The sequence below is a fragment of the Macaca fascicularis genome, chromosome X (genome assembly GCF_037993035.2).
Source record: "Macaca fascicularis isolate 582-1 chromosome X, T2T-MFA8v1.1".
NCBI classification, from domain to species: domain Eukaryota; kingdom Metazoa; phylum Chordata; class Mammalia; order Primates; family Cercopithecidae; genus Macaca; species Macaca fascicularis.
In genome coordinates, this window is record NC_088395.1 from 83,016,993 (window position 1) to 83,040,700 (window position 23,708).

The 23,708-nt window shown below is 41.6% G+C and overlaps 1 protein-coding gene and 1 pseudogene across 1 annotated transcript; one reads left to right on the forward strand and one right to left on the reverse strand.

The window, feature by feature from the left end:
* Positions 1-894: 894 nt before the first annotated feature.
* LOC102120117 (L-lactate dehydrogenase B chain pseudogene) lies at positions 895-1,895 on the reverse strand (annotated as a pseudogene).
* A 15,935-nt stretch (positions 1,896-17,830) lies between these two features.
* On the forward strand, positions 17,831-21,484 carry MAGEE1 (MAGE family member E1). The gene has a single exon (XM_005593989.5). The coding sequence runs from the start codon at positions 18,076-18,078 to the stop codon at positions 20,947-20,949; it is 2,874 nt and encodes a 957-aa protein (XP_005594046.3). The 5' UTR covers positions 17,831-18,075; the 3' UTR covers positions 20,950-21,484.
* The last annotated feature ends 2,224 nt before the right edge of the window (positions 21,485-23,708 follow it).

Genomic DNA, 23,708 nt, shown 5'->3' on the forward strand with positions numbered 1-23,708 from the left:
GCAGAAGATAGAATATTTCTGAACAGCGAGTGTACCTGTCTGATTCTTGCTTTGGAGGCTTCCTCTCAGGGGTGTACTCCACCCTGTGAGGTGTGGGGTGTCAGACTGCCCCTAGTGGGGGATGTCTCCCAGTTAGGCTACTCAGGGTTCAGGGACCCACTAGAGCAGGCAGTCTGTCCCTTCTCAGATCTCAACCTCCGTGTTGGGAGATCCACTGCTCTCTTCAAAGCTGTCAGACAGAGTCGTTTGTGTCTGCAGAGGTTTCTGCTGCTTTTGTGGTTGTTTACTGTGCCCTGTCCCCAGAGGTGGAGTCTACAGAGACAGGCAGGTTTCCTTGAGCTGCTGTGAGCTCCACCCAGTTCGAGCTTCCCAGCGGCTTTGCTTACCTACTTAAGCCTCAGCAGTGGCCGGCGCCCCTCCCCCAGCCTCGCTGCTGCCTTGCCAGGAGTTCGCAGACTGCTGTGCTAGCAATGAGGAGGGGTCCGTGGGCGTGGGACCCTCCCGGCCAGGTGTGGGATATAATCTCCTTGTGTGCCTGTTTGCTTAAAGCGCAGTATTGGTGTGGGATTTACCGGATTTTCCAGGTGTTGTGTGTCTCAGTTCCCCTGGCTAGGAAAAGGGATTCCCTTTCCCCTTGCGCTTCCCAGGTGAGACGATGCCTCGCCCTGCTTCAGCTCTCACTGGTCAGGCTGCAGCAGCTGACCAGCACCGATTGTCCGGCACTCCCTAGTGAGATGAACCCAGTACCTCAGTTGAAAATGCAGAAATCACCTCACCGGTCTTCTGTGTCCCTCGCGCTGGGAGTTGGAGACTGGAGCTGTTCCTATTCGGCCATGTTGCTCTGCCCCTGCTCATATTGTAGTTTTTAAACTTCCACATCCTAGAGCTCAGTAGTCACAGGTCTTTTAGGTCCTTCTGGATGTCCCACAGGGTATCTGTACTTTTCTTGAACTGAGCAACCTCATTATCCTTTAGCTTCTGGTTGATAATGCTGGTTAATCCCTGGGCATTGAGGATACACAGAAGGCTCAGGAAGACTTCGTTCTCGATGTCATACATCCCCTTTACCATTGTTGACATAGGATGAATCCTGGGTAGATTATTCATCACGGATTGAATAAGACCAGTCACACTTAATCCAATAGCCCAGTTGGTATATCCTTTTAGCTTGATGACTTCATGGGCACTTTCAACCACCATCTTATGCACTTCCTTCCAATTTTCACTGTCATCATCAGTTCCTATTTCTGGATTCAATTCCTGGAGAGAAAAACCTGCCACATTCACGCCAATCCACACAGCCACATTTGAGTTGCTATGTTCCCCCAAAATCCATACATGGCAGCTGCTGGGATGAATGTCAAGGTTTTCAGCCATAAGGCAGTGAAATCTAGCAGAATCCGGATTACATCCACTTCCAATCACAATTTGGGTAATCCACTTATTTTCCAGGTAACATATATAAGAATGTCTACTAGGTTGGAAACCACAATTATGAGGCATTCAGGAGTGAACTTGACCATCTGAGGAATAATGAATTTGAAGACATTAACATTTTTCTGCACCAAATTGAGACGCCTCTCCCCCTCTTGCTGACAGACTCCTACAGTTACCACTACAATCTTAGAACTGGCGGTCACAGAACAATCTTTATGTGCTACAATTTTAAGTGTCTGGAGAAATAAACTCCCATGCTGCGGATTGATCGTTTCTCCCTTAAGCTTACCTTCCAAAACATCCACAAGAGCAAGTTCATCAGCCAGAGACTTTCCCAGAACACAGATAGCACATGCCATACCAACTAGTCCAAAACTCACTGCAGTGATCTTATTGTTTTGGACTGTTGCCTCTTCTTCCGCAACTGGTGCAATGAGTTTTTCCTTAAGAGTTGCCATTTTGTACAGGAGAGAAAAGGCTCTGGAGGCCGCTGTAACAGTCATGTGGAGGAGACAATGTCAGCTGCGTCAAAACTTTCTTTCTTTATAAATTACCCAGTCTTAGGTATTTCTTTATAACCGTGTGAGAACAGTCTAACACAATAATTCAGTTGCACAGTTTAGAGTACCTAAAAAGAGTTATAATTGGATTGTTTGTAACACAAAAGATATATACTTCAGGGAATGGATACTCCATTTTCTATGATGTGATTATTATGCATTGTGTGCCTGTACCAAAACATCTAATTTACTTCACAAGTATATACACCTACTATGTACTCACAAAAATTAAAATCAAAACTAAAACAACATTGTACTAGTACAAAAATAGACACACAGGTCACTGGAACAGATTAGAAAATCCTGAAATAAAGCCATGCATCTATGACCAACTGACCTTCAACAAAACCAGCATAAATAAGCAATGAAGAAAGAACTCCTTTTTCACTAATTGGTGTTGAATGAATTGGCCAGCCGTATGGAGAAGAATAAATCTGGACCTTCACCTATCATGATATACAAAAATTAACTAAAAATGGATTAAAGACCTAAATGTAAAGCCTGAAACTATAAAAATTCCAGAAGAAAATCAAGGAGAAACTCTTCTGGACATGGATTTAGGAAAATAATTTATAAATAAGACCTCAAAAGTGAATACAAAAAAAAAAAAAAAAAAAAACCCAAATAGACAAAAGGGACCAAATTAAACTAAGAAGCTTCTGCAGAGCAATAGAAATATTCAACAGAGTAAACAGACAACCTACAAAATGGGAGAAAATATTTGTAAATTAATCTTTTGACAAAAATAATCTTAAAGGAACTCAAACAACTCAACAAGAAAAAACAACTTCATTAAAAAGTGGACAAAGAACAAGAATGAGCATTTTTTAAAGGAAGACATACAAGCAGCTAAGAAACATGAAATAATGCACATCAGTAATAATCAGATAAATGCAAATTAAAACCACAATGAGAAACTAGTTTATACTAGTCAGAATTATTATTATTAAAAAATCAAAAACAGTAGATGTTGGCATGGATGTGGAGAAACACAGATGTTTATGCACTGTTGCTGGGAATGTAAGTTAGCACAAGCCTCGTGTAAAACAGTATGAAAATATTTCAAAGAACTGAAAATAGAACTACCATTCTATCCAGCAATCTAACTACTAATCTACCCAAAGGAAAATAAACTATTGTATAAAAAAGAAATCTGCACTCATATGTTTATTCATAGTAGCAAAGTCATGAGATTAACCTCATTGTCCTCACTGGTTGATTGAATAAATATAATATGGTACACATACACAATGGAATACTATGCAGCCATAAAAAGAATAAAATCTTGTTCTTTGCCAGAATATGGATGGGGCTGTAGGCCATTGTCCTAAGTGAAATAACTCAGAAACAGAAAATCAAACACTGCAGGTTCTCACTTATTAGTTGGAGTTAAACAATGGGTACGGATAGGCACAAAGATGAATGTTATGAACACTAGGGGCTCCAAACAAGGAGAGGGGGAGATGATTGTGAGTGTTGTAAAAATATCTCTTGGGTACAATGTTCACTATTTGAATGATGGGTACACCAGAAGCTCAAACCTTACCATTATGCACTATATTCATGTAAGAAACCTACACATGTACCCCTTGAAAATAAAGTTAAAATGCATATTCTATTTTGGTTGTGTATAACATGAGTGAAAAATATGAGAAAATAGGATAAATATTTTATTTCTAGTGTGCTCCCCTCCACCAAAAATGATGAATGATAACAAGTGTTGTCAAGGATGTGGAAAACAGGGTACACTTGTACCTAATTGGTAAAAATATAAACTAGTAAAACCATTTTAAAAATTGTATGGAGCTTCCTCAGAAAGATAAAAATAGAATTACCATATGATCCAGCAATCCCACCCCCTTGTATTTACTCCAAAGGTATGAAATCTGTATGTTAAAAAGAAGTCTGCATTTTCATGTTCATTGCAGCACTGTTCGTAACAGCCAAGTTATAGAATCAACCTTAGTGTCTATCAACATGAATGTTGGCATGGATGTGGAGAAACAGGGATGCTTATACACTGTTGGTGGGAATGAAGAAAGATATGAAGATGAATGAAGAAAGACAATGTGGTGTATATAGGCATGTTTTATTTAATTCCACTTCACAGTTATTGCCTTTTTTTTTTTTTTTTTCAAATTGAAGGTTTGTAGCAATCCTGCATCAACCAAGTTTATCGGTGCCATTTTTCCAACCGCATGTGTTCACACAATGTTTGTGTCATATTTTGGTAATTCTCACAATATTTTAAGTCTTTTCATTTTATTATATTTGTCATGATGATCTGTGATTAGTGATCTTACTATTGAAATTGTTTTGAGAGGCTAATTATGCCCATATAAGACAGTGACCTTAATAAATACACAAGTGTATTTTGACTGATCTACTTACTGGCTTTTCCCCTATCTCTCTCCCTCTCCTCAGGCCTCCTCATTTCCTGAGACACAACAATATTAAAATTAGATTAATTATTAAGCCTACAATGACCTCTAAGAGTGCAAGTCAAAGGAAGAGTTACACATCTCTTAATTTAAATCAAAAGGTAGAAGAGACTAAGTTTTGTTAGTAATAAATGTCAAAACCCAAGATAGGTCCAAAGCTAGGCCTCTAGCACCAAGCAGCCATTCTGTGAATGCAAAGGAACAGTTCCTGAAGCAAATTTAAAATGCTACTCCAGTGAACACATGAATGAAAAGAAAGTAAAACAGCTTTATTGCTGATGTGGACAAAGTTTTAGTGGTCTGGATAGAAAATCAAATCAGTTCCTACACTCTTTCAAGCTAAAATCTAATCCTAACAATGCCCTGACTCACTTAAATTCTATGAAGGCTGAGATAGGGGAAGAAACTGAAGAAGAAAACTTTGAATCTAGCAGAGACTGGTTCATAAGGTTGAAGGAAAGAAGCCATCTCCACAACATAGAAGGATATGTGAACCAGCAAATATTGATGTAAAAGTTGCAGCAAATGATTTAGAAGATTTAGCTAAGATAATTGACAAAGGTGGCTACAGTAAATTTTATATATATATATATATATATATATATATATATATATATTATATTATACCTTAAGTTCTAGGATACACGTGCACAACGTGCAGGTTTGTTCCATATGTATACATGTGCCATGTTGGTGTGCTGCACCCATTAACTCATCATTTACATTAGGTATATCTCCTAATGCTATCCCTACCACCTCCCACTCCCCACAATAGACCTCGATGTGTGATGTTCCCCTTCCTGTGTCCAAATGATCTCATTGTTCAATTCCTACCTATGAGTGAGAACATGCAGTATTTGGTTTTCTGTTCTTGTGATAGTTTGCTGAGAATGATGGTTTCCAGCTGCATCCATGTCCCTACAAAGGACACAAACTCATCCTTTTTTATGGCTGCATAGTATTCCATGGTGTATATGTGCCACATTTTCTTAATCCAGTCTGTCACTGATGGACATTTGGATTGATTCCAAGTCTTTGCTATTGTGAATAGTGCCGCAATAAACATACATGTTCATGTATCTTTATAGCAGCATGACTTATAATCCTTTGGGTATATACCCAGTAAAGGGATGGCTGGGTCAAATGGTATTTCTAGATCTAGATCCTTGAGGAATCACTACACTGTTTTCCATAATGGTTGAACTAGTTTACAATCCCACCAACAGTGTAAAAGTGTTCCTATTTCTCCACATCCTCTCCAGCACCTGTTGTTTCCTGACTTTTGAATGATTGCCATTCTAAATGGTGTGAGATGGTATCTCATTGTGGTTTTGATTTGCATTTCTCTCATGGCCAGTGATGATGAGCATTTTTTCGTGTGTCTGTTGGCTGTATGAGTGTCTTCTTTTGAGAAATGTCTGTTCATATCCTTTACCCACTTTTTGATGGGGTTGTTTGTTTTTTTCTTGTAAATTTGTTTGAGTTCTTTATAGGTTCTGGATATTAGCCCTTTGTCAGATGAGTAGATTGCAAAAATGTTCTCCCATTCTGTAGGTTGCCTGTTCACTCTGATGGTAGTTTCTTTTGCTGTGCAGAAGTTCTTTAGTTTAATTAGATCCCATTTGTCAATTTTGGCTTTTGTTGCCATTGCTTTTGGTGTTTTAGACATGAAGTCCTTGCCCATGCCTATGACCTGAATGGTATTACCTAGGTTTTCTTCTAGGGTTTTTATGGTTTTAGGTCTAACATTTAAGTCTCTAATCCATCTTGAATTAAATTCCGTATAAGGAGTAAGGAAAGGATCCAGTTTCAGCTTTCTACTTATGGCTAGCCAATTTTCCCAGCACCATTTATTAAATAGAGAATCCTTTCCCCATTTCTTGTTTCTCTCAGGTTTGTCAAAGATCAGATGGCTGTAGATGTGTGGTATTATTTCTGAGTGTTCTGTTCTGTTCCATTGGTCTATATCTCTCTTTTGGTACCAGTACCATGCTGTTTTGGTTACTGTAGCCTTATAGTATAGTTTGAAGTCAGTTAGCATGATGCTTCCAGCTTTGTTCTTTTGACTTAGGATTGTCTTGGCAATGCGGGCTCTTTTTTGGTTCCATATGAACTTTAAAGTAGTTTTTTTCCAATTCTGTGAAGAAACTCATTGGTAGCTTGATGGGGATGGCATTGAATCTATAAATCACCTTGGGCAGTATGGCCATTTTCATGATATTGATTCTTCCTATCCATGAGCATGGTATGTTCTTCCATTTGTTTGTGTCCTCTTGTATTTCGCTGAGCAGTGGTTTGTAGTTCTCCTTGAAGAGGTCCTTTACATCCCTTGTAAGTTGGATTCCTAGGTATTTTATTCTCTTTAAAGCTATTGTGAATGGGAGTTCATTCATGATTTGGCTCTCAGTTTGTCTGTTACTGGTGTATAAGAATGCTTGTGATTTTTGCACATTGATATTGTCTCCTCAGACTTTGCTGAAGTTGCTTATCAGTTTAAGGAGATTTTGGGCTGAGACAATGGAAAACCCACTATTATTAACTACTGCCATTGGGTAAATAGAGCAATGGGACATGGCCTTTTGAGTTCCATTTAAGGAATCCCCAGAGACAGTGTGTACCCAGTATTATAAACAAGATGCTTGTGATTTATGTGATCAAATTAAAAATGCTGTATTTCATAGACAATAACCACAAACACAAAAGGATTGCCAAAACAAAATTATAATTTATAATGATCCACGGGATGATGACAAATGTAAACAATATAAATCCTTACAATTATTGGTGTCTTTTCTTATTATGATGTTCTTGCTCCCCTCTAGTACAAACCCCATTTATTAAGACTCTGTGTAGAACTTATTAATAAACAGCCTTTGCTTTCCACATTTGGATGGTCTTTGTTATTCCAACAGTATATTATTTGGGATACCCCAGAAAAATAACATTGGTCAGAAATTTTCCCCAAATAGTTCTCAAGCCTTTATTCATGGCAATTTTGGTATTTTTTAAATATTTGCAAAATTTCTAATAAATGTAAGCAAGTAGTTGTCAATTTGGATAGAGAAACTCCAATACAGAGAGCAGTTAGAGTTCTTCATGGGATCAAATATGTTTTTAGTAGGAATTGTCTTTGCTGTAACCCTCAAGAGCTATGAAAATTTTGTACTAACTAAGTGGCCAGGGGCATCTTACTATGGACTTCCTCTCTGGTGGCCCATTAATTTAAACAGGTAAAGCAATGTTTACTACGTAATATTACCTGGGTGAGGGCACATCTGATAAATCAGAGACTACAATCAGCTTAAGAATTCTTCCATAGTAACCTTCTTACAATATCAACTGCAAGTTTTACATAACACTCGATGGAAGCTGGCTCTACAACAATTGCAAGACTGGCTGTCCATGGTAAATAATCATAACTCTTGAGGGTTACAGCAAAGACAATTCCTACTGAAAACATATTTGATCCCATGGAGAACTCTAACTGCTCTCTACATGTTAGTTTCTCTACCCAAATTGACAACTACTTGCTTGTATTTATTAGAAATTTTGCAGGGTCTACCAAAACTGCCATTAATAAAGTCTTGGGAAATATTTTAGGAAAATTTATGACCAATATTACTTTTCTGGAGTATCCCAAATAATATACTGTGGGAATAACAAAGACCACCCAAATGTGAAAAGCAAAGGCTATTCAGAGCTTGCTATAGTAAGGGAGTCAACTATTGTCATTTGCGTTTTGGCAGAGACTCAATGGCGAGCAGAACAGTGAGAAAGCTTTGTAGGGGGAAAAAGAAAGGCTACAGCTATACACTGAATAGAGATCATTGGCATGGGGAAGATGTAGGCAGGCTAACTAGAAGTGGATCATCCTATGTGATTAGTTAGAGGTGCATACTTGGCTTTCTCTGGTTGGATCTAAGTTGGATGCAGAGACAAGAATTAAGAAGGTAGTCAGTTATTAATCAAGTCCTGGCCATTTTGGGCTGATTGTTTTAGAAATTATTGTTTATTTTCTTGGATTATTAGTAAAGATAAAAATTTGACATTCTACAAGTCTGACTTACAGCAGGATAATGCTCTGGGCTGCTTTTTGTAGTTAAGTGGGTTGGTTTCCTAGGCAAGTTGTTGAAGGTTGCGGGTCACTGTTCTACTTTTTATATATGGTCCAACCATTGTCCATTTGTACATTCAATACGTCCCACCATACAGGAGATAGACACAATAAAGAGAAGCCTGGTATCAAAGCTAACCTGTGAAGAAACTTATTGGTGACATCACATTACCACCTCTAAAGAGGTCATCCTTAAGTCTATTCAAGCTACACAAATGGACTCCTTAGAATAGTTTCCCTGGAATAAAATGGAACAGGTGGCCTCCCACTAAAATTAGAACAACATCATCATAAACAGGGAAATACATAGGCCAAATTTATAATATGATTGATGGTTATTTTTGAAATAACTTGACCTACCTGTGAGGATCACATATGTGAATACTCCACAGTTCAGAATCAAATTTGGTGCATGTATAAATTAATAACTTTTTTAAAACTGCCAAGGGATACTGTGAAGTTTACTCTAGATCCATGCAAACATTCTGATGCTATGTACTACTGGCAATCACCCGGAAACTCAAGCAAGGCACACCAATCCAAATAAGAAGGACCATTCATTTGCCTAAACCTGCAGCTCTCTTAAGTCACAGCAACACATATAATGACAAATTGAACTGCATGCTGGACTTGCTTCTGCCAATCTGATTCTAGCATTATGGACAGCCAGGGACATGTAGCAAAGGGGTTATAATGTCACTCTATTGACTGAACAATTGAACAATTTAAAATCTGCTTCTTTTTCTAATCTATTCCCCTGGCTTTCCTCCATTAAGTGGGAAGATTGGCTATGAAAGGGCTTTGAAATCCTTGTTTGTGCCCTTATAGGATTCTGTCTCCTTTATTTCTAGCAAGAAACTCAGGCACTGTAAAATAACATACAATTTTTTTGGCTATGAAAGGGCTTTGAAATCCTTGTTTGTGCCCTTATAGGATTCTGTCTCCTTTATTTCCAGCAAGAAACTCAGGCACTGCAAAATAACATACAATTTTAATTATAAGATAACATTGGGCCAGGGGATGGACTGTTAGTTATATGCATGAGTCAAAGATGGCCTCTATATATTGACCCTGCCAGTACCAAACTCAATTTTTTACACATCCAATTGTTTTAAATATAGACGGATAAGTAGATTGTTAGCTATTTAGAGGCTGCCTTCTTTGCATATCCCTGTGAAACTATAATCATCTGCTAGCTATAGATAGAATAAACTCCAGAAGATAAAAACCCTAACTTACTGCTGCCCTTCACAGATCTCTGACCCAGCAACTCCTTGTCTTGCTGCTGAGAGACATCACATATATACATAAGCCATCTCTTTGATTCCCCTCCCTCTCTCCAGTTAGCTTGTCCTCTCATTTTCTAGGTTGTGACCTCCCACCAGCCTCTGGAAGATCTCAGACTTTGATGAACCCCATGCCCTTGCAAACCTGTCAAAGGGTTGACCAAATAAAGCTCATTGTATGCTTATACACTGTTGGTGGTAATGTAAATTAGTAATAATAAACACTATATATAGTTCAACCACTATAGAAAACAGTTTGGAGATTTCTCAAAGAACATAAAACACAACTACAATTCAATTCAGTAATCACATTATCGGTCATATATCCAGAACACTCATATGTTGTTTGCAGCCTTATTAACAATAGCAATGACATGGAGTCAACTTAGGTGTCTATTATTGATATTGGCTAAAGAAAATGTGGTACATATATACCATGGAATACAACACAGCCATACAAACTAATGAAATAATGTCCTTTGCAGCAACATGGATGCAGCTGGAGGCCATTATCTTAAGCAAATTTACACAGAAACAGAAAACCAAATACCACATGTTCTTATATATAAGTTGCAGCTAAACATTGGGTACTCATGGACATAAAGATGGCAAAAACAGACACTAGTAGAATATTAGAAGGAGGAAGAAGAGAGGTGGGCGTGGGTTGAAAAACTAACTGTTGGGGTGGAGCAAGATGGCCGAATAGGAACAGCTCCAGTCTCCAACTCCCAGCACGAGCAACACAGAAGACAGGTGATTTCTGCATTTTCAACTGAGGTACTGGGTTCATCACACTAGGGACTGTTGGACAATCGGTGCTAGTCAGCTGCTGCAGCCCGACCAGCAAGAGCTGAAGCAGGGAGTGGCATCGCCTCACCTGGGAAGAACAAGGGGGAAGGAAATCCCTTTTCCTAGCCAGGGGAACTGAGACACACAACACCTGGAAAATCCGGTAACTCCCACATCAATACTGTGCTCTACCAAGGATCTTAGCAAACAGGCCCACCAGGAGATTATATCCTACACCTGGAAGGGAGGGTCCCACGCCCACGGAGACTTCCTCATTGCTAGCACAGCAGTCTGCGATCTGGCGGGAAGGCAGCAGCGAGGCTGGGGGAGGGATGCCCACCATGGCTCAGGCTTAAGTAGATAAACAAAGCCGCTGGGAAGCTCGAACTGGGTGGAGCTCACAGCAGCTCAAGGAGTCCTGCCTGTCTCTGTAGATTCCACCTCTGGAGACAGGGCACAGTTAAACAACAACAACAACAACAAAAAGCAGCTGAAACCTCTGCAGATGCAAACGACTCTGTCTGACAGCTTTGAAGAGAGCAGTGGATCTCCCAACACGGAGGTTGAGATCTGAGAACGGACAGACTGCCTGCTCAAGTGGGTCCCTGACCCCTGAGTAGCCTAACTGGGAGACATCCCCCACTAGGGGCAGACCGACACCCCACACCTCACATAGTGGAGTACACCCCTGAGAGGAAGCTTCCAAAGCAAGAATCAGATAGGAACACTCGCTGTTCAGCAATATTCTATCTTCTGCAGCCTCTGCTGCTGATATCCAGGCAAACAGGGTCTGGAGTAGACCTCAAGCAATCTCCAACAGACCTACAGCTGAGGGTCCTGACTGTTAGAAGGAAAACTAACAAACAGGAAGAACACCCACACCAAAACTCCATCAGTACGTCACCATCATCAAAGACCAGAGGCAGATAAAACCACAAAGATGGGGAAAAAGCAGGGCAGAAAAGCTGGAAATTCCAAAAATAAGAGCGCATCTCCCCCTGCAAAGGAGCCTACCAACAAAAAAAAGTCGAGGGCCAGATGGATTCACAGCTGAATTCTACCAGAGGTACAGGAGGAGCTGGTACCATTCCTTCTGAAACTATTCCAATCAATAGAAAAAGAGGGAATCCTCCCTAACTCATTTTATGAGGCCAAGATCATCCTGATACCAAACTCTGGCAGAGACAGAACCAAAAAAGAGAATTTTAGACCAATATCCCTGATGAACATCAATGCAAAAATCCTCAATAAAATACTGGAAAACCGGATCCAGCAGCACATCAAAAAGCTTATCCACCATGATCAAGTGGGCTTCATCCCTGGGATGCAAGGCTGATTCAACATATGCAAATCAATAAACGTAATCCAGCATATAAACAGAACCAAAGAGAAAAACCACATCATTATCTCAATAGATGCAGAAAAAGCCTTTGAAAAAATTCAACAGCCCTTCATGCTAAAAACACTCAATAAATTCGGTATCGATGGAATGTATCTCAAAATAATAAGAGCTATTTATGACAAACCCACAGCCAATATCATACTGAATGGGCAAAAACTGGAAAAATTCCCTTTGAAAACTGACACAAGACAGGGATGCCCTCTCTCACCACTCCTATTCAACTTACTGTTGGAAGTTCTGGCTAGGGCAATCAGGCAAGACAAAGAAATCAAGTGTATTCAGTTAGGAAAAGAAGAAGTCATATTGTCCCTGTTTGCAGATGACATGATTGTATATTTAGAAAATCCCATTGTCTCAGCCCAAAATCTCCTTAAGCTGATAAGAAACTTCAGCAAAATCTCAGTATACAAAATTAATGTGCAAAAATCACAAGCATTCTTATACACCAGTAACAGACAAACAGAGTCAAATCATGAATGAACTTCCATTCACAATTGCTTCAAAGAGAATGAAATACCTAGGAATCCAAGTTACAAGGGATGTAAAGGACCTCTTCAAGGAGAACTACAAACCACTGCTGAGTGAAATAAAAGAGGACACAAACAAATGGAAGAACATACCATGCTCATGGATAGGAAGAATCAATATCGTGAAAATGGCCATACTGCCCAAGGTAATTTATAGATTCAATGCCATCCCCATCAAGCTACCAATGAATTTCTTCACAGAATTGGAAAAAACTGCTTTAAAGTTCATATGGAACCAAAAAAGAGCCCGCATTGCCAAGACAATCCTAAGTCAAAAGAACAAAGCTGGAGGCATCATGCTACCTGACTTCAAACTATACTACAAGGCTACAGTAACCAAAACAGCATGGTACTGGTACCAAAAGAGAGATATAGACCAATGGAACAGAACAGAGTCCTCAGAAATAATGCCACACATCTACAGCCATTTGATCTTTGACAAACCTCAGAGAAACAAGAAATGGGGAAAGGATTCCCTATTTAATAAATGCTGCTGGGAAAATTGGCTAGCCATAAGTAGAAGGCTGAAACTGGATCCTTTCCTTACTCCTTATACAAAAATTAATTCAAGATGGATTAGAGACTTAAATGTTAGACCTAATACCATAAAAACCCTAGAAGAAAACATAGGTAATACCTTACAGGACATAGGCATGGGCAAGGACTTCATGTCTAAAACACCAAAAGCAATGGCAACAAAAGCCAAAATTGACAAATGGGATCTAATTAAACTAAAGAACTTCTGCACAGCAAAAGAAACTACCATCAGAGTGAACAGGCAACCTACAGAATGGGAGAACATTTTTGCAATCTACTCATCTGACAAAGGGCTAATATCCAGAACCTACAAAGAACTCAAACAAATTTACAAGAAAAAAACAAACAACCCCATCAAAAAGTGGGAAAAGGATATGAACAGAAAGTTCTCAAAAGAAGACATTCATACAGGCAACAGACACATGAAAAAACGCTCATCATCACTGGCCATCAGAGAAATGCAAATCAAAACCACAATGAGATACCATCTCACAGCATTTAGAATGGCGATCATTAAAAAGTCAGGAAACAACAGGTGCTGGAGAGGATGTGGAGAAATAGGAACACTTTTACACTGTTGGTGGGATTGTAAACTAGTTCAACCATTATGGAAAACAGTGTAGTGATTCCTCAAGGATCTAGAACTAGAAGTACCATATGACCCAGCCATCCCATTACTGGGTATATACCCAAAGGATTATAAATCATGCTGCTATAAAGACACATGCACATGTATGTTTATTGCAGCACTAATCACAATAGCAAAGACTTGGAATCAACCCAAATGTCCATCAGTGACAGACTGGATTAAGAAAATGTGGCACATATACACAATGGAATATTATGCAGCCATAAAAAAGGATGAGTTTGTGTCCTTTGTAGGGACATGGATGCAGCTGGAAACCATCATTCTCAGCAAACTATCACAAGAATAGAAAACCAAACACCACATGTTGTCACTCATAGGTGGGAACTGAACAATGAGATCACTTGGACTCGGGAAGGGGAACATCATACACCAGGGCTTATCATGGGGAGAGGGGAAGGGTGAGGAATTGCATTGGGAGTTATACCTGATGTAAATGACGAGTTGATGGGTACTGACGAGTTGATGGGTTCCGTATGCCAACATGGCACAAGTATACATACGTAACAAACCTGCACGTTATGCACATGTACACTAGAACTTAAAGTATATAAAAAAAAATGCTATTGAAAGCTCTTGCTTGGATGCAACCTGCCAAGCAGAGGTCTTTACTGTAGGGTAATCAAGTGAGGATGCAACCATTTCATTGCCAGAAACACATGTCAGTATCTGTGCATAATTTCTTAGGCTCATCAATTTCCCCAGGGCGGGTTCTCTAAGCTCTTCTGTGAAGTATTTGTGTTTGGCTGCCAGCAGTATGAGAGTTGAGCTAAAAAAGAGGCTGGGAGACTTTTATTATTCACTTTATGGATTTTAAGGTAGCTTACCCTTATCTTCAGCTTTGCCTGATGACCTAGAACAACTCTGGCTTAGCTCCTACAGAGAATCAACCTCCCCCTTTTTGCCAGTGCGGGAAGGGGCAGTGTCCTGGCCATAAAGGATGGGGAACAGTGTTTGTAGATATAATTGCTTCTTTAAGATTTTCAGCCCCATCTTGTGCCTCTGGTCTACTGGTTTTCTATTGTAGGCTATACCAAATTACCACAACCTCTGTGTTTCAAAACAACATTTATTATCTTACAGTTCTTTAGGTCAGAGGTCTGGTATGGGCGAGTTCTTTCCTGGAGACTGTATCATGTTTATATAGAATTGGATCTTATTTTTTAATCTGAGATTAAATTTCACTTAATAAACTGTTTATTCATTTAAAAAAAATAGAAAAACTCACTGTTGAGTATTATGCTCACTACCTGGGTGATGAGATCATTTGTTTTCCAAACCTCAGCATCATGCAATATACCCATGTAACAAACGTGCGTATGTATCCCCAGAATCTAAAATAAAAGTTGAAATTCTAAAACAGACAAACAACAAAAACTCATTTTGTTTTACTGAAAACTTGTGGTAATATATTTTTTCTTGATCAGTCCCCAAATCTCTTGCACTCACTTGTTTCCTATATTTTAATTCTACATATAAATTACACAAAAACATATTATTATTATTGTTTCACATTGTCAATATGTCTGTTTACCCACATATTTATCATTTCTATTACTGTTTGCTTCTTGCATCTCTTCAGTTTCAGATGAGAATCTTTCAGTATTTCCTCAGTCTGGGCTTACTGGTGATCAATTTACTCAGCACTGATTTCTGAACATGTATTTATTTTGCCTTCATTTTTGATGTACTATTTCAGTAAGTTCAGAATTCCAAATTATCAGTTTGCAAATCATTAAATTCCTTAAGTGACAAGGTTGTATACAATGTATGACTCACCTCTTTGCACTTCCCTTTTTTCTGAAATCATTACTCTTGAAGTCCTCATTGCCTTTATAGGTTTCTGATGCTGTATTGGTAGGCTTTGTTGCCATTAAAGGGTTTCTTTACCTAAATTTCTAGGTTTTTTTTTTTTTCCCCCACAGGGCTGCTACAATCAACTACACATTATTAGAAATGGAATTCTTTGATATTATTATAATGACTTACTGGTATTCCATTTTTATTACCATAATTTCTTTAAATACTCTTTAGTTATTTAACGTTCATTTAGTTTTCAGTTCTGTTATACTAGAACAAATTATATAATAAAAGTCATTTTAGCTAAATATTTGCACATATTTCTTATTATTTCTTTAGAATATATTTCTAGAGGTAAAAATTTTTAGTTTATAGGTTTGAACAACTTCAGGGTCTTTAAAAATCACTGTGCCCTAGGTTAGGAATATCTGTTGCTGAAGTTTAGAAATATCTTAGGTTTTTTTGTGCCTCCCATTCTGAATAGGCCCCAGGCACAATAACTGCATTGGACTTCACAGAACCAGAACTGGTTATGCATATAAGGGATTGCTTCTCCAATTGGAGATGGAGATGGCGACACATTGTGACTGTAGCCATTATTTTCCCTTTCCTAAAGAGGTATAAAAAAAAGTATTGGAACCAACCCAAATGTCCATCAATGACAGACTGGATAAAGAAAATGTGGCACATATGCACCATGGAATACTATGCAACCATAAAAAAGGATGAGTTCACGTCCTTTGCAGGGACATGGATGAAGCTGGAAACCATCATTCTTAGAAAACTAACACAAGAACAGGAAACCAAACACCACATGTTCTCACTCATAAGTGGGAATTGAATGGACAATGGGGAGGGACATGGACACATGGACACAGGGAGGGGAACATCACACACCAGGGCCTGTCAGGGGGCGGGGAGATAGGGGAGGGAGAGCATTAGGAGAATACCTAATGGAGATGATGGGTTGATGGGTGCAGCAAACAACCATGGCACGTGTATACCTACGTAACAAATCTGCACATTCTGCACATGTACCCCAAAACTTAAAGTATAAAAAAAAAGTATACTCCCAGATTTTTGAGGAGATATTAAGAAAGACAACATATAATAAATGTTTGCAGCAAGATACAATCATATCAATAGAGGGTCAATAGTGGTAAGCTAAACTGTATTGGTTGCGTGAGTGTCAGAAAGTTAGTGTTTTCCTTCTATCTCTCTTCCTCCCTCTCCCCTGCTTCTAAAAACAGCCTGCCTGTGCTCTTCAGTTTTTTCTTTCTTACTAACTGCTGCCATGCTACTCTCAGTTGGAATGATTTTCTCATCCTTGTCCTTTTGGTAAATACGTACCCACTCATCTTTTTAAACATCTCCTCTTTTATGAAGCCTTGTCTGCACCTACAGGTAGAACTGACCCTGCCTCCCCTGCATTCTTTACAAACTTCTAGAAAATTTGGTTTCACTTTTTCTTTGACTCCCATTTTTACACTGGGTGCTCCTTGATGACAAAGAAATGAACTCTGTAACTTCTGGATAGATGACCAGTGTTTGTGGAATGAATGAATAAAAGGGATCAGGGTTGGATCTGCTCAAAAGTGCTAAAGTAATAGGGCAAAACATGTTAAGGTATGTTAAGGTAACATCCCTTAACACTCGGTATCTCAACTGACTTTCACAAAAGCTCTATTAAATGAGCAGATGATTGTGGAGTGAAAGAATTAAACAAATTTTCAAGAGTGTTAGTGGCTTTCCCACTAAAGCCTGGGGGACTGGGAAAGTTTGGGCTAGGAATGTTGGGTTTTTCAAGCTTGTTCGAAGCTCCCTAATGGGTACTAAATATCAGGCATTCAGACCCTCTAGGTAAGAGTTCTTTCTAGCTCACAGCATTAGGGGAGGAGTTAGACATATAAATGGAGAAAGTGATAGAAAAGACATGGTCAGGGATGGAGGTTCTACCCTTCCAGAGACAACGCACATTTTGTTTGAAACAGCTTCGGGAAAACTGCAAATCTCAATGATAATTACCAATTTTGAGAATCTATTAAGTGCCTGGCACTCTGTGTAGAAGCCCTCCAATCGTGCCCTAAATCTGAGAAGTATTTATTATTATTTCCATTTTTGTTCCCTATGCATCTACTCTAAGCTCCTTGTTTCACCCTACCAAAATTTCCCTTCTGCTAGTGCTCTCCTTTGGTGCAGAACCACCGCATCCACTTTCTCAGGCCCAGGGGAGGGGCGGGGCGGGGCGATTTCGCCTTGCCGCAGAGCCAGTCTGCGCCTGCGCGGACTGCGGCAGAGGGCGGGGTGTGAGAAGCAGAGTACACTGAGACTAGCATTCACTGCTGGCCAGTGCCTGCGTTTTCCACCACCTCTAATTTCAGCTTCAGCAAGTTGCTTGGAACTTTGGTTCTGGCAGCAGCAGCAACATCATTACCGCTAGCGGCAGTTTTGTGCCGAGGCACCTACACACCTCCAGTCGTCTGTGCCAGATCGCGGGCCTGTCTGTGTCTGCTCCTACACGCCGGTCGGCAGGACCATGTCTCTGGTAAGCCAGAATTCGCGCCGCCGCCGCCGCCGCGTTGCGAAGGCCACTGCGCACAACAGCAGCTGGGACGAAATGCAGGCCCCTAATGCCCCCGGTTTCCCCGCTGATATGCCAGGCTCAGACGTCCCCCAGGGTCCCAGCGATTCCCAGATCCTTCAGGGCCTCTGTGCCTCTGAGGGCCCAAGCACCTCCGTTCTGCCCACCTCCGCTGAGGGCCCAAGCACCTTTGTGCCGCCCACCATCTCTGAGGCCTCAAGCGCCTCCGGGCAGCCCACCGTCTCTGAGGGACCTGGCACCTCCCTGCTGGCCACCCCCAGTGAGGGCCTAAGCACCTCCGGGCCTCCCACCATCTCTAAGGGGCTGTGCACCTCTGTGACGCTTGCCGCCTCTGAGGGCCGGAACACCTCCAGGCCGCCCACTTCCTCTGAGGAACCGAGCACCTCCGTGCCGGCCACCCCTAGTGAGGGAACGAGCACCTCCGTGCCGCCCACAGCCTCTGAGGGACCAAGCACCTCCGTGGTGCCCACCCCTGATGAGGGACCGAGCACCTCCGTGCAGTCCACCGCTGGTGAGGGACCGAGCACCTCCGTGCCGCTCACCGCCACTGAGGGCCTGAGCACCTCCGTGCCGGACACTCCTGATGAGGGACTGAGCACCTCCGTGCCGCCCACCGCCACTGAGGGTCTGAGCACCCCCGTGCCGCCCACCCCTGATGAGGGACCGAGCACCTCCATGCCGGCCACTCCTGGTGAGGGACAGAGCACCTCCATGCTGCCCGCCGCCTCTGACGTACAAAGCATCTCCTTGGTGCCCACCCCCGGTAAGGGATCAAGCACCTCCGGGCCACCCACCGCCACCGAGGGCCTGAGCACCTCCGTGCAGCCCACTGCTGGTGAGGGACCGAGTACCTCCGTGCCGCCCACCCCTTGTGGGGGACTGAGCACCTCCGTGCCGCCCACCCCTGGCGAGGGACTGAGCACCTCTGTGCCTCCCACCGCCACTGAGGGCTTGAGCACCTCCGTGCCGCCCACTCCCGGTGAGGGACCAAGCACTTCCGTACTGCCAACCCCCGGTGAGGGACGGAGCACCTCTGTGCCGCCCACTGCCTCTGATGGATCGGACACCTCCGTGCCGCCCACTCCTGGTGAGGGCCCAAGCACCTTAGTGCAGCCCACTGCCTCTGACAGACCGGGAAGCTCCGTGCTGCCCAACCCTGATGAGGGCCCGAGCACCTTGTTTAGCTCTAGTGCTTCTGTGGACCGGAACCCCTCCAAGTGTTCCATTGTTTTGCCAAGCCCTAGGGTAACCAAGGCCTCCGTGGACTCGGACTCTGAGGGTCCTAAGGGTGCAGAAGGCCCTATAGAATTCGAGGTCCTGAGAGACTGTGAGAGCCCCAACTCCATTACTATTATGGGCCTCAGTACTTCCCGGGTTGCAATTACCTTGAAGCCCCAGGACCCTATGGAACAGAATGTAGCTGAGCTGTTGCAGTTCCTGCTGGTGAAGGATCAGAGCAAGTACCCTATCCGGGAGTCTGAAATGCGGGAATATATTGTTAAAGAATATCGCAACCAGTTTCCTGAGATACTCAGGCGAGCAGCAGCCCACCTGGAGTGCATTTTTCGGTTTGAATTGAGAGAACTTGACCCTGAGGCACGTACCTACATTCTGTTAAACAAACTGGGACCTGTGCCCTTTGAAGGGTTAGAAGAGAGCCCAAATGGGCCAAAGATGGGCCTCCTGATGATGATTCTAGGCCAAATATTCCTGAATGGCAACCAAGCCAAAGAGGCTGAGATTTGGGAAATGCTCTGGAGGATGGGGGTGCAGCGGGAAAGGAGGCTTTCCATTTTTGGGAACCCAAAGAGACTTCTGTCTGTGGAGTTTGTATGGCAGCGTTACTTAGACTACAGACCAGTAACTGACTGTAAACCAGTGGAGTATGAGTTTTTCTGGGGCCCAAGATCCCACCTAGAAACCACCAAGATGAAAATTCTGAAGTTCATGGCTAAAATATATAACAAAGATCCTATGGATTGGCCAGAGCAATACAATGAAGCTCTGGAAGAAGATGCTGCCAGAGCCTTTGCTGAGGGTTGGCAGGCTCTCCCTCACTTTAGGAGGCCCTTTTTTGAGGAAGCTGCTGCAGAGGTAGCATCCCCTGATTCAGAGGTTTCCAGCTATTCCTCAAAATATGCCCCACATTCATGGCCTGAGTCAAGATTGGAGAGCAAGGCAAGGAAGTTGGTGCAGTTATTTCTGCTTATGGATTCAACTAAGCTGCCTATACCAAAGAAAGGAATTCTGTACTACATTGGCCGAGAGTGCAGCAAAGTGTTCCCTGACCTCCTGAATCGTGCTGCCCGCACCCTGAACCATGTCTATGGGACAGAACTAGTGGTACTTGATCCCAGGAATCACTCCTATACCCTGTACAACCGAAGAGAGATGGAAGAAACTGAGGAGATCGTAGACAGTCCAAACAGGCCTGGCAACAACTTTTTGATGCAGGTCCTAAGCTTCATCTTTATCATGGGCAACCATGCCAGGGAGTCTGCAGTCTGGGCCTTTCTGCGGGGCTTAGGGGTTCAATCTGGGAGAAAGCACGTGATTACCTGCCGATACTTGAGTCAGCGCTATATAGACAGTTTACGGGTTCCTGACAGTGATCCAGTGCAATATGAGTTTGTATGGGGTCCTAGAGCCCGTCTGGAAACCTCCAAGATGAAAGCCTTGCGATATGTGGCCAGAATCCACAGAAAGGAACCACAGGACTGGCCACAGCAGTACAGGGAGGCAATGGAAGATGAGGCCAATAGAGCTGATGTTGGGCACAGGCAATTCTTTGTTCACAACTTCAGGTAGAGGAATGCATGGCAGTCAGAGGGGCCTTGCAAGAAGGGGCCTTAGAGCCTCAGGTCTCATGTATTGGGGGATGGGGGCGGGTACATACTGTATTTGGTATTTGTGTTCCAGTTATATTTACGTCTTTTCATATTTAGTTCTTGTGTGGTGTCTGGAAGTGTTTCAACTGTTTTAATATATTGTCCGATTGGGTAAATGTGATTGACCACTTGCTGTCTCTGTTGTATTTTGGTATGAGTTTTGATAGCTCTATAAAATGTTTTGAAAATCTTTCCATCTTGTTGCATTATCTAGAAGAGAATATATAGCATATAGCTATAGATATAGGCTTTTCCTTAAAAGCTTAAAAAAATTCGCCAGTAAAATAATCTAGCTTAAAGTGATAAACAAACAAATATATTGACAACTGAAAAAGCACTCTAAATTGTGGCTGGCTTCCCTTTCTGTGTGCTATTATATAAAGAATACTGATGTTTACCTGTATTTGCTTTGCTGTACTAAAGTGTAATGAACAATAAAAGATTAATAAATGAAACATAAGGCTAATACACTGACTTATTCAACTGCTTTCATACAATGAGCACAGTGGTGGGTCATAGTTATAGAAGTATAAAAGTTTACAAGATATAGTTCCTGCCCAAGAATTCAGAGACTGGATAGGGTACAGGGGGAGGTAATTTAAACCACCAATTTATTATGGTGTACTATGTGCTACAGTAGAATAATACAGAGTGCTATGGTAATTAAAAAGAGGCACACCTGACCAATTCCTGGAGTGTTCAGGGTGGTCCTTAAGGAAGATGGTAGGTATGTGGGGTGGGGACAAGATGGGGTCCCTTTTTTTTTGTTTTTGAGATGGAGTCTCGCTCTGTTGCCCAGGCTGGAGTGCAGTGGCATGATCTCAGCTCACTGCAACCTCTGCCTCCTGGGTTCATGTAATTCTCCTGCCTCAGCCTCCAGAGTAGCTGGGACCACGTGCCATCACACCCAGCTAATTTTTGTATTTTTAGTAAAGATGGGGTTTCACTATTTTGGCCAGGCTGGTCTCAGACTCCTGACCTTGTGATCTGCCCACCTCGGCCTCCCAAAGTGTTGGGATTACAGGCGTGAGCCACCATGCCCGGCCAATGTGGGGTCCTTAATACAATCATGAATTAAACTGATTCAAGGCTGGATTTCAGTCTTCATGTATGCTGTTAGGAAAAAAGTCAAAGATGTAAGGCCAGAGGGCCGGAGGTATTGTGTCATCAATGGTTTCAATAAGATGCACGAGCCAGCTTTCTCTAAGTTATGCTGTGGTTTTTTAAAAAGTACCCAAATCTCAGAGGCTTACAACAACAAAATTTTGGGCTCATTTTACATCCCCTTCATGGGCTGTCTGAGATTCTGTTTATATTGTCTTCATTCAGGTAACCAGGCTAAAGGAGTAAAACATATATGGGACACCTGTTCTTGTGGCAGAGGTAAAAGAGCCATAGTGGAACCATGTGGTAGTTTTCAAAGCCTATGCTCAGATATGGCATATTATAGTCATAATTCATTGGCAAAAGCAAGTCACATGGGCAAGTTTGATGTCAATGAGATGGGAAGTGTACTCTTTCTACAGGGAAGAACATGTAGGAACGGGCCCAGTAGAGAGGAAGGACATATATTTTTGAATAAAAAAATTAGTCTACCATATAAGAATTTGGCTTTAGTTATTAGTGATATGGAAAACTTTTTAAGGCTTTTGATCTGAGGAATGGCAGGAAACCACTTAGTTTTAACAGGATTCTTTTGGCTCTCGTATTGAAAAACTAAAGGGGGTGGGGAGGGCAGAAACTCTAATTTTAGCATAGTAGTTTCTTCTTAATGTACCTGTGAAAAGAGGTATCATTTTCTGAACAAAATCAAATTTAAATAAATTGAAGTCAGAAAGCCTGTTATCTTTTAAACAACACCTTGGAAATCAAACACCATGGTATCAAGGTTAAAAAGGCATTAGAACATAGTAGTAAGAGCTTATAGTCTAGAGTCAAAGTGCCTGGGTACAAACCCTAGCTCTCTCTGATACTAGAGATGAGAGTTACTCATCTCTAGTTACTCAGGCAAGTTACTTAACCCCTTTGTGCCTCCATTTTTCATCTGTAAAAATGGGCATAATAATTTCACCTATGCCATAATGTTGGGGATTAAATGTGTTAACATGTAAAACACAAGAACACTTGACATGTAGTTAGCAATATATTAGTGACATTGTTGTATGTTGATTTTTTCCAGGAATGGGACTGTGAAGTGATTTCCTTGCAGAAATTTTATTGGGGAGTTGTTTTTGGTTCAAAAGCTGTGGGGAGCAAGAGAAGCAGAATTGTGTAGAGGGAGAAGTAGAGCAGTGATTCAGTCACAGGAAATAAATTAACTGATTCCACAGGGAGCTCTGGAGTTGGTGTGGTCCTGCAAAGTTGTCCCAAATTAGGAAAAAGAGGCAAAAGTTTTATCCCACCATACTGACCAGTCATTGGATGCCAACTGTCTCCTGATAAGGAGCTATGACTTTTTGAGAGTCAATTCTTTTCAGCTGAGAGTAATCCCTGAGAAAGATACTCAACTGTAAACACAACAGCTGTCATCACCCTCAAGCGCTGGAGGAGTGAGTACTGTGATCCTGAAGAATAGGGGCATCTGGGTGATACATCACAATCTCCACTACAGTTGTTGCTGTTTTTATTGGTTTCCTTCCCCTCCCCTCCTACTCTTTAATAATAATTCTTCCTCTTCTT